This window comes from Temnothorax americanus, unplaced genomic scaffold, assembly GCF_048541705.1.
Source record: "Temnothorax americanus isolate GAGA-0224 unplaced genomic scaffold, ASM4854170v1 Scaffold55, whole genome shotgun sequence".
Classification (NCBI taxonomy): domain Eukaryota; kingdom Metazoa; phylum Arthropoda; class Insecta; order Hymenoptera; family Formicidae; genus Temnothorax; species Temnothorax americanus.
The window spans coordinates 174,666-188,419 of record NW_027509705.1 but is presented as its reverse complement, the minus strand read 5'-3'; the positions used below and the strand labels follow the sequence as shown (position 1 = coordinate 188,419).

The window sequence follows — 13,754 nt, the reverse complement described above, 5'->3', positions numbered from 1 at the left end:
CGTAAAGAAAAAGAGAGATTGTGTGTGTCGCGTATGTGTAGTATTCCAAAAATAAAAACAATTTTGCTTTAACTATGTTTGTCTATATTATGGCTTTTAATGGGTTAAATTGCACCGTAATAGATAATCTAAAGATATGTTTAGAGAAAACAAAATTGTTTTTGAAACCAATTGTATATTGCACACGATAATAAGATTATTATTACAATCAACTGTCATTCTTTTTTTGAAAATATGATTGTAATATATATCCTATACACGAATTAAATCTGTCAAATCAATTCAGTTCGGAACATTCGCGATTGTCACAATTAATTTCCGATTAATTGATAATTGATCAATGCCAAAGTAAACTTGATACAATAAATCACCCGTTGAATAATGCCTTCCGGAAATTGACTTACTTGTTGAGACTCAATGTTTTTGTATAAAATACCTTAACGTTAGTTCGTGATACCTCGTAATTTGTAAATTAAATTAATCAATTTGTATAAAGTAATGAATGTGACGTGTGAACAAGTATTATATAACTATAACGAGAATACGTTCTTACAGGCGAAAACGGAACGCGCCACAATCGCAATAGGTACGAAACTTTCAGCATTTTACGTATAATACTAAGAATCTCAGTTTGAAACATTTAGATAAACGACCCTCGACGTTCGCCGTTAGCTAATACCTAAAGCTAGGATCCTGTTATCGATGTCGAAAATTGTGTTTTAACATTTAAACGTTCAAAAATACAGAATCGTATTTGATTCGTCTCGCATCCAACATGTGCTAACGTTTAAAAAAGTATCGTTGATTCAAACTCTTTATTTCTATTCCTCCCGCTATCGCTCCTCGCTCGTCTCGTTATTTCCACCGGAGAAACAGTTTTTACTCACGTCTTATTATACAGCTATTATTTAATATTATCTTCGCGCGCATAGAAATAAAACTAAAAATTGGCGTACGTGCCAGAATCTCTTCGTCGAAAAGCTTGCGCGTCACGCGCAAAGCAATATAACCCTTCTTTCCAAAGTATAAATGCTAAACATACATATACTTAATCGGCATTTATATGTCGTTTATATTTTTTTTTCTTTCCGCGCCAGTTATATAACATATAATAATACATAATGCTAACATATTGCATTAAAATAACGCAGAACGCAACAATAAAATAAAGAGTTGTACATTGTTTCAAGAGAGGATTAAAAAAAAATCGCGACGTATTTTGATTATGTAGAGAGAGAAATTGTGAAATGGCGGAAGTTATCGTGTCGGAGAGTATGCTGGACACCAAAGATCTTCGTGTGAGAATCTCTCTCGTTCGACGAAAGACTGCTCGCATGTTTACTGCGTTCTATCGTAGAAACTTCGTTAAAACAGTAGTATTATTATTAGTTTAGTACGGTAGTACCCTAATATGCGGGAAATATATAAAAAATTAAAAAATATACGAGTTATATATATATATATATATATATATATATATAAAACACATAGAATGCATATTTGTCGTAGCGCATCTTGCATCAAGTTAAATTTTTGTTGCTATCTATTCTTTCTAATCGCAAAGTCACAAATGATCGACTTGCACTTAATATCAGCGCATTTAGCGTCGAACGTGTCGTCTTACACCTAAATTTCCTAACTGTATGTAATTGTATGTTTCCGTCGAGATAAAATATAGTATGGCTTAATACAAATGAAGACTTGAAACGTTCGGCATTGAACGCGCAGAGAGAATATGGATCAAGTTCGATTCATTTGGAAAAGGCATATCATTTCGGCTATAAGACGCCTTTTCCACTATCTACGTTTCACAGTACACGATTTTTATAAAAAGATCCGTTTGATCTTCGGCTGATGCACACTTTGGTATCCAACAAGCTTCTCCACGCGTAATCGGAATATGAACGATCGATAGTCGTGATATGGGCAGTGAATGATTAAGCAAGTACCAATATTAAATGGGCTGGCTCTCCCATTGAGGCGCCCATTCTGGAAGTCGTCAATCTGCATTAGATGGCGGCGCAGCGTATCTCGAACGCGAATCCGAGTCCCCGTCGCATATATATTTTCCTGAAACAATTCAACCTTCGATAACTAGTCAAGTCACGAGAATTATGGTTATCGACAATCTTTTTTCTTTTCATTAATAAATAAATAGTACAGGAAAGGGCATTAACCCTCGGAGAACACACAGGGTCAATTTGACCCTTACCTCGAGTTTTATCGTTTTTATGAATATACACGTAAATTTTTAGCCACAAATATTAAAAATAAAATAAAAATTTTTTTTCGTAAATACGTTTTTCAAAAAAATATTTTTTTTTTTGAATTTTTTAAAACATGTAAATAATTCCAACGGCACTTTTTATTTATATAAAGTGATTTAACAATGTGTGTTCCAAGTACATCTGGAAATTTTTTCAAGCTGATCGCACTCGTCAATTTAAAATGGTAGACGATCAAAGTGTGTGTAGGGCCACATTGACCCAGTGTTCTCCGTGAATGAAAAAATAGGTGTGTTCTCCGAGGGTTAAAACTCCTTTACAAAAACATTTTTTTAGGAAATTCAATGTTTAAACTTTAAATTAGGACAATTATTAAGTTTAACTTTTGGCAATTTTTTAAGCAATTTTTAAGCGGTTTTATAAAAATAGTATCATTGTTGGAACAAGATACAGAATAACAATCAGGAAGTTAAATAGCTGTTATTTTGTAATAAATACACAGAATAAAATAAATTAAATACTGCACTATAAGAGAAACGTGTCATTAGCACATAATAAAAAAGGAATAATATTTATGAACGTATAAAACTAAACATTCTTAAAAAAGTTGAAAATTTGATTGGTTACATGGCTCAACAATATATTCGTGATTTACAGAAAAATTCACTTTAGGAAATGTTCAAAATATTCTCCATTAATCTCCATACAATAAGAAAGTGACTATTAAAAAATGTTGCTGACATTTTAAGACATTTCCGATGTTACTTTACGGTATTCATCCTTTATTTTTTTATGTAGATCTCGCGTGAAATTCGCGTGGTATAAATTTTACTTTTTAAGTGTTCCTAAAAAAATATTTAATGGAGAAAAATAAAAAATCTTGCAAGTAATTCAATCAAATCTATTTCAAATTTTCTATTTTAATACTAAAAATTTCCAAATGCAATTTCTTGAAAAACACTTGAAAACCAAAGGACCCCGTATAAAAAAAATTTTTGAAGGAGTAGCTACCACAAAGGGATGAAACAGCATGATTGAATTTATCATAATAATACATCGTCTTTAAAAACAAACGATGTGTTTCAGCATATTTCGCACAAATCAGTTGGTTTTGAAAACAGGAAAGTTTTCGTTGGTTTTTTAAGGGGCCTTTTCATGCTGACGCTCGACGCAAAAGCTCAACTGTGTTCAGCTTTGACGCTTGACGCTCGTTTCAATCAATTGCTTGTTTCGACGCTCGCATATTTGATGCTATTTCGCCTTCTTACCGATGAAGTTGGTCACGTGACCAGTTTTGACGCCCAAATCAAGCGTCGAGCGTCAGCATGAAAAGGCCCCTTTTTACTCTTTTGCGTGAATCATGCAGTGAAGAATGCATTGAAGGATGCCTGATTATCTGATTAACGTACCGGACACAAATTTTCGCTTCACCAAGCTCAATCGGTATCCAGAGCCTATAAGCTCAAATTCGACACCCGACAATGTGGTCCCTTCGCAATTGAATTGAGTGAATATCGTGCCCTGATTGCCTGGGCCGTGTTCGAGTTCGACTCGCGCTTTCAGAGATCCGACTCCGTTACCCTCGCTGTGCTGCGAAATCTCCGTGAATTTCCATAGTACGCGATTCGTATCGGGGAGCCACTGTGCCGGCGGTTTGCTGTTGAGCGACTTGAAACCGCCGTCGATGGGCGCCGCAACATGGAGATTCAACAAAGGGCTCGGCGAGGCCATAGCGCGACTGTTGTATTTATAATCGATCTAGAATCGAAAACAATCGAATTTGTAATGGCTGCCACATCAAGCGAGATAAAGAGATGAAATTGTCGCTTTAAGTTTCTCATACTATTTCTTAATGAGATAATAGGGATGGCCGGGTACCTTGAGATCGGTATGGGTCGTTTCACATTTCCAATATGCGACCAATTGAAAAGGGCACGAACCGGCGCCTTCTTTGCCTTTGATCTGGTACTTGAGAATGTCCACATTGAAATACGAGGCCGAGGGATTCTGTTCAGCTTGCCGCCGTAGCAACATAGTTAAGGCACTCATGTTGAATTCGAAGATTGTACTATCGACGGTAGTCTGAGTTGCGTCCCTAGAAGCATCTCTTTTCATCAAGCTGCCTTCTCTCGATTTAAAGATCGGCGATTAGACCAAAATGACTTACATGCTGATGAGCTGGCTGTTCGGCAACAGCCTCTCCAGCCTGTTGGTGTTCCTCACGCGGAAGGTTAGCTTGGCAGGACTGGGATTGTTCGCCAGGACCGTGACGATACCGGCCGGAAACGAGAGCATCATGTCACCGCTCAGCTTCACCTGGCAGCGGGTCTCGTCCGTGCCGCGGAAGTAGGAATGCACTATCTCGTGGAACGCCACCGCTAGCGGGATGGTGTCAGCTAGGCCGATCGTGAGTGGGGACGGTCCTCGCGAGGAACCCACGCCTACACCAGCGGTACGAAATTCTAGGCTAGCGACGCTGTCGGCGCGGGATATCGTTGCGGGTGACATTCTGCCGCGCGGCGACGGACCTTCTCCTCGGCGCGACGGCGGTCTGGGTATCACGATCGATCCCGTCGGCGTCGAGGACGCGGACTGCTTGGGCGGTAAGGCCGGCGTGATGTCTCCAACTTCCGAAAATAAATCCCCATCTAAAACGAGAAAAAATCATGTTAATTCTTTTTTATAAACTCTTGCCTCCTCTTGTTCCTAATTTCGCATACGAATGAAAAACCTGTTTCAATTTACATACATCGCTATACCGAGTTTAGCTATAACAGCAATTGTAAAAATCGACAGCTACCAGATACTACGCGATATTAATTATCTATTACTGCAATTATGTTGGATGACGTTAGATGTCAAACGATATAATTTCTTATGTATGATATTCGTGACTCATACCTTAGTATTTCTTTTTTCGCACGTATACGTATCATAATAAATAAGTTTAGCCGCCGTTTGGTGTCACAAGTTTCGCAAAATTTAATTTATTCGCACCCTCGATGGTGACTTGTTAGTAAATTTGTATCTTCCTGCCATCCGGCAAACGGATAAACTCATTGATAGGGTTTACCTATTGGGAATCGGGTATGAGAGTGTGTAGGCGGTGCGGATTGTGGCGGCAGCGGCTGCGACGGAGTCGGCGATGTGGAAAGTGGCGGTGGGCTCTGCAGCGGGGCATAAGGGTGGCTACCGGTCGGTGTTGATGCGCTCGACGGCGTACTGCTAGGATTGAACAAGTTTAGGCCAAGTAAATCTGAGCTTGGCTTACCTCCTAATTGCTGTGACACTGACTGAGACCTTTTCATGTGATGATCGGAATCGGTATTCGATCCTCTACGTCCCTGTTCGAACATGACATATCGTCAGAAAACCGACGTGACATCGTATTATTTTCTTCTAATGACACATATACTGCATTTCGAAAATTATAATACGATCAAGAAAGAAATTTCTCGTGAAAGAGCAGGTTACAAAATACAATATCGATAATGTTTTTGTAAGGAAAATGTTGTTTTGATTTAAAATCATTTAAAGAAGATCGAGAAATCAACACAGAAAGAATGTTTTGTTATAATTTTTATATTTTACCGTTAAATTCACTACAAACTTGGAACAACTTGGCAACCAAGAAATTTTTGAAATATAGAAAAGATATTTAACAAACAACGTGATACACATTACCAAGCAGCTTGGTAATTTTTGAAACATTATTGAAATTTTACTATATATTTTAGTAAAATTAATCAAATATATTTTATATTTTATTGTAATAGATATTAATATTTTTTATTATAATAGATGTTAATCAGAATAGCTCGCATAAAATTCTTCGTAATATATGTTGTCCCACAACTACCATGATTTTCAGGGTAAACTCTAAGAGAAAATTCTCTCTGTGAATAAATAGATATATAATGTTATATATTATTTTTTAAAACTATAGTATTACTATACTGTATGTATATATAGTATTTTTTGTTTGTACATTATAATATTATAATAATATTATATATAGCTTGTCCGGGAAATTCCTAGAAAAATTTTTTATAAAATATACTAATAACGCTATCTATTGGAGTTTAGACACGTATATATTATGTACTACACACTACACGCTATTGGTAATTACGGAAAATTTTCTTATTCAGACCTGTTTCATTGTTAGCGAAAAATCGTCACTTTTGTCAGACGTATCGTTACCTTTGTCATATTTTAACGAATGGAGCGAGACAATGCTCCCAGTCACATGTTGACGGTTGTCAATCAGTTTTTATAGTTAAACGTAAAGTGTCTATAATCATTCATGTCCCGTATCCACCTGACCGGCTGATTTTTTGTTTCCCCAAGGTAAAAATCTTCATAAAAGGAATTTATTATGCATTTTATAATTCTATGAAAAAGATCCAGGCTGTAGTGACAAAACATCTAAAAACCGTTTCAGAATAGGACTTTTCCAAAGCCTTTCAGAGGCTTCTGAAATAGATCTAAGATGTGTGTATATATATATATATATATATATATATAGAACAGAAAAAGGATCATGTTGAAAACTGAAAAATTTTTCTATATCTGAAACCTGATTTTTATCAAATTATTCTGGGAACTTTCGGGACAAACTGTGTATATACTTTATTAAATAATCAAAAACGGCCAAATTTCGAGCAATTAAAGGATGTTGAAAATATATTTAATAACTTCGATAAAAATATACAATCATGTTAACGTTTCGAGCCTTACTTGGCCTTCTTCAGAACAAATATATTTGCAACATTCTTTAATTGCTCGAAATTTGGCCGTTTTTGATTATTTAGCTGTTTTGCTTAGTTGAGCGAGATCATATTGTTATTGTGTATATATTATTATATATTTATATATCTTTCACATTTTTAACTTGCTTTTTTCAGTGAAAATTCATTCTCAATTGTATCACGTCGTTTTATATTGTAATGACATAAATATATTCTGCATATGATACTAGATATATATACATTTACAATGTGTAATATTCAAATAAAGGTATTGTTATAGTATATATCTCACAATCAGTTTTTGACTTTATACCAATGTTATATCAATGTTATTTCACGACTCAAATATAAAATCGTATGACAACAAGTGTGTGCCTAAACATTTACTTTTGCCTTCTTCTAAGTTACGGAATAACGTCTATTATTTTGGTCTCGCGACCGTGAGTCGCGATGTATAATACGCAAGATACGTGATTTTCCAGAATAGAAAAAATAACTCACTGTTGGTGCAGGTGATAAAGATAAATTTTCCACTGTCGCCCTCAATTCGTCCACGCTAGCGCTCATGGGTGCACCGCCATTGCTGAGAGGCTTTATTTCCACTCGAATTTTACGTTCCCTTTCATCCTCTGAATCAGTATCAGAACTGGAATAGAACCCCTTTTCATTTTCCCACGGATCCGGCTTCGGTCTAATACAAAAACCGTCTTCGTCCACCTCCGGCGTCGGCGTTTCTGACTTCCTGCTGTCTTCCTTGTCCTCCCTATTACGTTCATAACAAAATCATTTAAGATAATATACTTTTGTAAGTTTCAGCAGGCCCAGTGCATTACACAATAAAAACTTTTTCATGCTAGAAGCGTGATAAAATAATAAAATTGTTGCGCTTATAGGCGTGATACGTGAGATAACTGAATTTAATGGGTATCAAGTATTCTCGATTGCATTGATAAATAAATGTATATGGATCCATAAATGCTTTTTTCCCCAATTTTTGTAGTCTTCTAATCTTCAAATATGGACGTGAATTTTAACAGAAATTCAATACGACTTTACTGAGACAAAAAAAAACAGCTTGACAACTGGTAAAGATTGTTTCGTTTTTCATTGTTGCTTAATATTGTACACATTATTATATACAAATCAACATATCTAAAGGCAAACAAATATAAAGAGTCTGCTTTGGGTAAACATTGACGAAACAAACTGGAATAGGAGAGATTATTATATCTATGGTAATAAAGATTAAAATTGCACATCTTATCGTTATTCGGTATTTTCCATTGTCTAGATTATGCTATCATTCGAGCGACATCAAGTAATATTTACACATATAAAGTGACAATTAGGAAATTACTGAAATTAAATAGCTATTATTTTGCATATAATCGTTGAACAGAATGAAAGAAGTTAAACATTCCACAGAAGAAACTAGTTATTCTTATCACTACATAGTGCAAAAGGAATATCCATGTATTTATCAAAATAAATATAAAAAGGACCAATAATTTAGCTGGTTTCATGGATCAGTAATATGTTTTCGAAACGTTGATCGTCTGAACTTACAAAATAACAGTTAGATACTTAGAGTATCAGCAACTTCCAAATTATCCTATACTCGACAGTTTATTTGAACTTTAGCATCCAATAATGTACATCTGTAATATGAAAAAAAAGCATTTGCAGACTCATGTTCCAAATGTTTGATCTATCCCGTATATTTGTGATTGATAATAATTGATAAAAAATTATAATATGCAGTATCTTAGACAAACAAATAGAATATCCAACAACGAATCATTCCAAGTCTGAGATTCACATCCAGCAAAAGTATATTTAATGAACGTTAAAATCTTAGATGTGTGCATCTCTCTTTTAGAATAAGATAGACTTTGTCTGCTGGTTGTGAAACTGACTCTATGTGCACTAGGTCTGCTGTGCATGCATGTACTGACAGGTCAAACTTTTCTTCTTTGTTGCTGCTCGTGTCCACGAAGTCCTTCTTCTTCTTCGCCTTCTTCTCCTTTCGCTTTTCTCTCCTACTGCGTAGGAACCCTGTTGGTCGTGGACACCCCAAATGTAGACAATAGGACGGTATATGTACTGTGATATATGCACTAGCTACTTATTAAACGTATACTTTATGCGAATTATAGTCTTACGGTTACACCAAATTATGAATTCATCTCTATCTGCGGAATTAATGTTCTAAATTCTTGTTAAATCCACTACACTCAAATATCTATGAATAATGTACACTTATTGTTAGAAATAAGTTTTAACATCTACTTTTATCTTTTGCTATTATGCAAATAGAAAATTTTATACAAAAGAAAATAAAATATTTATATGATTTGATATTAGTACCACGAAAATATAATAAAAAAAATCCGATGTTAACATTAAAAATGTATCCTAAGATATTGATGGCATTTCTACTAATAACACAACTAAACTACGTAGAAATAAAATGAAAAAAGGCATAAAAACTATATAGTTGCATTATACTATCTACACGAATATATGTATATCTAATCGAATATACAGTGTATAATTTGAACAAGAACTGCTACTGCTTGTATAAAAAAAAATAAATACGAATCATTATACTTGGTTTCAACATTCGTAATACTTGGATGAGCGGTACACGATATATAATTATAGAAATCTAATGAGAAATGAAAATTGAAGAATTTACTTTCCAAGTGATCGAAACATGATCAGCGCAACATGATCAAACAACATCTAATACAAAACAAATCGACGTACGTCGTATTAATAACTATAACATTCTTGTATGCATTTCTAATTAATTAATTAACTTCCACATTTTCTGATGATGCAGACACGAGTTTCCTTACGAAGACGTACTTATTGCGCCAATATTAGAATCATTTTTACCTTAATTTAAATCGTTATAAAGAATTCATAGCATTATTTCTAACGAATTAATCATGAATATGAATTTGTCAATCTAACAAATTTCTAATGTTTTTGGTAAGTTTCGCTTTTCAAAGAAACGCATGTCAGCACTTTGTAAAACAATGACTAACATAAGTGAATACCTACGTCAAATAAAGAATGCAGATGAATAAAAAAGTGAAGTATACAGAAAATTCAGTAGTGAAAGAGAGAGAGAGAGAGAGAGAGAGAGAGAGAGAGAGAGAGAGAGAGAGAGAGAGAGAAGTGAAGCACGTCGCGTTAGTAGAAATATGAAGATATCCCACGCACCATCACCATCAAAATTCCTACAGTCTCTGCATCGTCTACTCTCTTCTTAAATTGTTTTTCTAACAATTACTAAACCTACATTAACACTATAATAAATGCATTTGCACATTCTTATGCACGCCTCTCTTAGGAAGATTGTACACATAGGACGGTCGTGTCCTCTGCAAACCAATCTATAACGTTGCATGCAAAAACAGTCTCGGATATTAAATAGGCAAGTGTTTAGAAGAACAATCGAAAAAGAAAGAAATGTTCTATAAGAACGTAATCTACCAATTGAAAAAAACGTGAATTCTGCAGATGCTACGGAAATGATCGTCATCGATGAAAACATAGCTCGGGATAATAGTTGCCTTCAGAATATTATCACGCTATTGGAAAAGAGAGAAAAATATTCCTGCACTTGGAAAATAAATGTAAAGGTATGAACACATGTGAGCCCCATGCAAATTAGAAATTTCATAAAAACGGCTCACCTGAGGCCCCGTCAGTAGCCAACCCCACTCTTGTATCTCAACATTATTCAAGTCCAACTCCCTTTAGTTTAGTCATACTTCTCTCTTTTTGCTTCCTCATAGAGGAAGCTTTGTTTTCGTAAAAAAATTTTTTTTTTCGTTTTTCTGAATGTGTTTAGAATGTTCTAAAACGTCGAAAAATTGCAGTTTTTAAAAATGTATGTATGTATGTATGTATGTGTGTGTGTGTGTGTGTGTGTGTGTGTGTGTGTGTGTGTGTGTGTGTGTGTGTGTGTGTATGTATGTATGTATGTGCCAAATTTACCGAAATTTCTATAACTCCAGAACTAATCAACCAAATCTTAACGAATTATATATGAAATAGAGGTAGAAAAAACTGAAGAATATAATAGAATTAATAAAAATTGCTAATAATCAAGGGGTTCTTTTTTAATAAAATTTTGAATTTGCAGAAATGTTTGTTTATGCTTTAATTTCCGCAAATTTTGAGATATCGATCTATTTGTAAAATCAGTGAATTAAAATCGTTATATCTCAGCAACCGTTTAGTGGATTCGTTTCTACTTTTTTTGTAGCACATCAGGAAGACTAAAAGAATATTATTACAAATTTTTATCCACTTGGTAGCGCTTTGAAAATTATGTCCTATACATCTAAGACTGTACCGATGATACATCCTTATGATTTGGTTGATTAGTTCTGAAGTTATAGAAATTTCGGTAAATTTGCTCTAACTTCCGCAAATATTGAGAAATTACACATTGCTTCTTTATAGTTTTTAAGTGTGCAAGTAGAACCCTTTGCTCACAAAACTTCCTCTATGAGGAAGCCAAAAAAATTAATACTAATAATTATACATTAAATAAAATAAAAGCTTCCTCAAGAAGCTTTATAAGCGAAATAAAATAGGAGCAATGGTAGCGAGCTGTAATAATGAGGAAGCAATGTGCAAGTTTGTAATTTGCACCCTTTTTTTATTTCACACTGCACCGATGTTACACAATAAACTTTAGAAACAGAATTATACGCCGCAATCCGTGTAATTGTAAATCTATTCGGGACGTATTCATTAGTGGTACGTGTTAGCATTTGGATCACTTATGACGTGTAAAGAAGTTAGAAATATGAATTGTACGTCTTGCTATATTGTATAACCCGTCCATGTATCTATTATTGATTTTCTAAGACAAAAAAAGTCAAACGGGGGGAAAGACAAAAATAATGTTGTGTTAAACACATCTGTTGAAATATATATGAACAACAGGGCGTTATTTAATCTTTAATCTTCCGCAATTAAAAAAAATATATATAGATATATACAGATGTTTGAAGTTTTATCGAATGTTGATAATAATGAATCGAATGCACTCGGTAATACAGTATTGTCAAAATTGCATAAATATATAAAAATTTTATAGATCTTCTTATCGTGGTTGTGTAAGATAACTGATGCAAATATTGTACATCGCCATAATCGGATAATGTTCCCACAGAGAGGATTGTTAGAAAAACAATTTATAGGTGAAACTTTATGAAAGTAATTAGACTCCCATACATTTCTAATGCTAGATATGCCTACGTTCTATACAAGCGTCTTCCAATATGTTAGTAAAATATAGCAAATAAAAAATATTTCTTCCTTCATTCGAAATTATCTTTTCGATCCTCGGTCCACCTCAAACGCAGAAACAAATCAAAGTGAAGAAATATTTTGCATGGGCGTTATACGTGAAGCAGAAATTAATGTTACATTAAGATGTATGTATAATTAATTTGTTTAACGAAAGATATATTTGTAACATTAATTTAAAGCGTTTGGACGAATGTTAGTATACGTACATTGCTGTTCTAAAAGTGAGCACAGTGGAGGAATCATAATACGCGCAACCACTATAAGTCAGTAGATAATTTATTTCACCATATTACGTCATGACCATAAAATATACGAGATATTTAAAAGGAAGTAATGTCATTGTTACCGAGTACCATAAAGAGAGAACAACCGATAGAGAAACATTATAGATATAAAGATCTACGTGGGAAATGCTCGAATAAGACTGATACTATTACAAGTTAATAAAAGAAAATATCTTTTAATTTACGGATCGTAAAATAACAGAATAAGTTTATCTGAGAATGTATGCGACAATATTTATGATTAACATTTTCAAATTAATAACTGACCATTCATATTCGAGCCAACATATGATAGATTGTCCGAGTAAGATCATCAAATTAAAAATGTGACAATTAAAGCAACAGGTGAAAAATTGTGTGCAAAGTTATTTTACGTTTCGTACTCTTTAAATATCTTTAATAAAAGGAAGAAAAAGAGATAAGTAGAAACTCTGTACGAACAGAAGCGCGATAATCGTTAATGGTACGCCATATCAGCGAGAATCAAGTACAAAGTTGATTATTTTATCAATGTACTCGGCAATTAACGTCAGTATCAGTAATCTCTAATGTATGTTGTATGTTTTATTCTAACAACAAAGTGAGAGGGTAGAGAATGGTAGAACGGGGTACAGGAATAAAATGTAAATTGTTACATTTAGATCCTCTGAGAGGGTTCCTGGAGATGCTGGGAGGTGGAACAGCAGGAGACAGGTTGTTTCCTTGAGGGGTGGCAGGTGCCGAACCAGACGACCCTGCTTGCTTCTGTTTGTCTGAAACAACACTCATCATTCTCACGTCTTGAATACCTCCCCGTCAACTGATGACCCTTTTCTTTCTCTTGCTCCGTGTCACAGTATTATGTACCGTTAGTTGTACCGATTCAAATTTTAAAGACCTTTGCACTTTCAGTGGCATTTCAAAGCGTTCCAGAGGGATGAGAATATTTTAAATGACCACATAATACCTCTGTCCACGTATATTTTCGCATCTGGACATGTAATTGTAGTAATACTTGACACACAAAAGCAGCTGCATAAAGACGCAAAAATCGGAGGCAGGATTAAATATGTAACTGCATAAAGAAATGTAAAAATATAGTCATAATAAATTTTTCGCCAACACATGACAATTAACCGCGCAAACCAAGTCATTTGTTCATTTGTTTACTTTTT

At 34.4% G+C, this 13,754-nt stretch overlaps 1 protein-coding gene across 10 annotated transcripts in view; it reads right to left on the bottom strand.

Annotated features, from left to right (window-relative positions):
- Positions 1-13,754, bottom strand: part of LOC143904672 (F-BAR domain only protein 2) — a 36,756-nt gene that overhangs the window by 7,443 nt on the left and 15,559 nt on the right. For 2 of the 10 annotated variants that reach the window (XR_013259014.1, XR_013259013.1), the window contains exons 6-13: positions 13,236-13,352; positions 8,932-9,031; positions 7,478-7,739; positions 5,299-5,569; positions 4,393-4,873; positions 4,104-4,320; positions 3,635-3,983; positions 1,950-2,070 (exon numbers count right to left, since the gene is read on the bottom strand). Coding sequence is in view for 8 of the 10 variants with exons in the window: in XM_077419484.1 (XP_077275610.1) it covers positions 2,000-2,070; positions 3,635-3,983; positions 4,104-4,320; positions 4,393-4,873; positions 5,299-5,569; positions 7,478-7,739; positions 8,932-9,031; positions 13,236-13,352 (1,868 nt within the window). In the remaining 2 variants the exon portion in view is untranslated. Of the gene's footprint in view, positions 1-514; positions 2,071-3,634; positions 3,984-4,103; positions 4,321-4,392; positions 4,874-5,298; positions 5,570-7,477; positions 7,740-8,931; positions 9,032-13,235; positions 13,353-13,754 lie in introns of those variants that run through there. The other 8 variants (XM_077419487.1, XM_077419490.1, XM_077419488.1 and 5 more) reach the window with 6 other exon arrangements.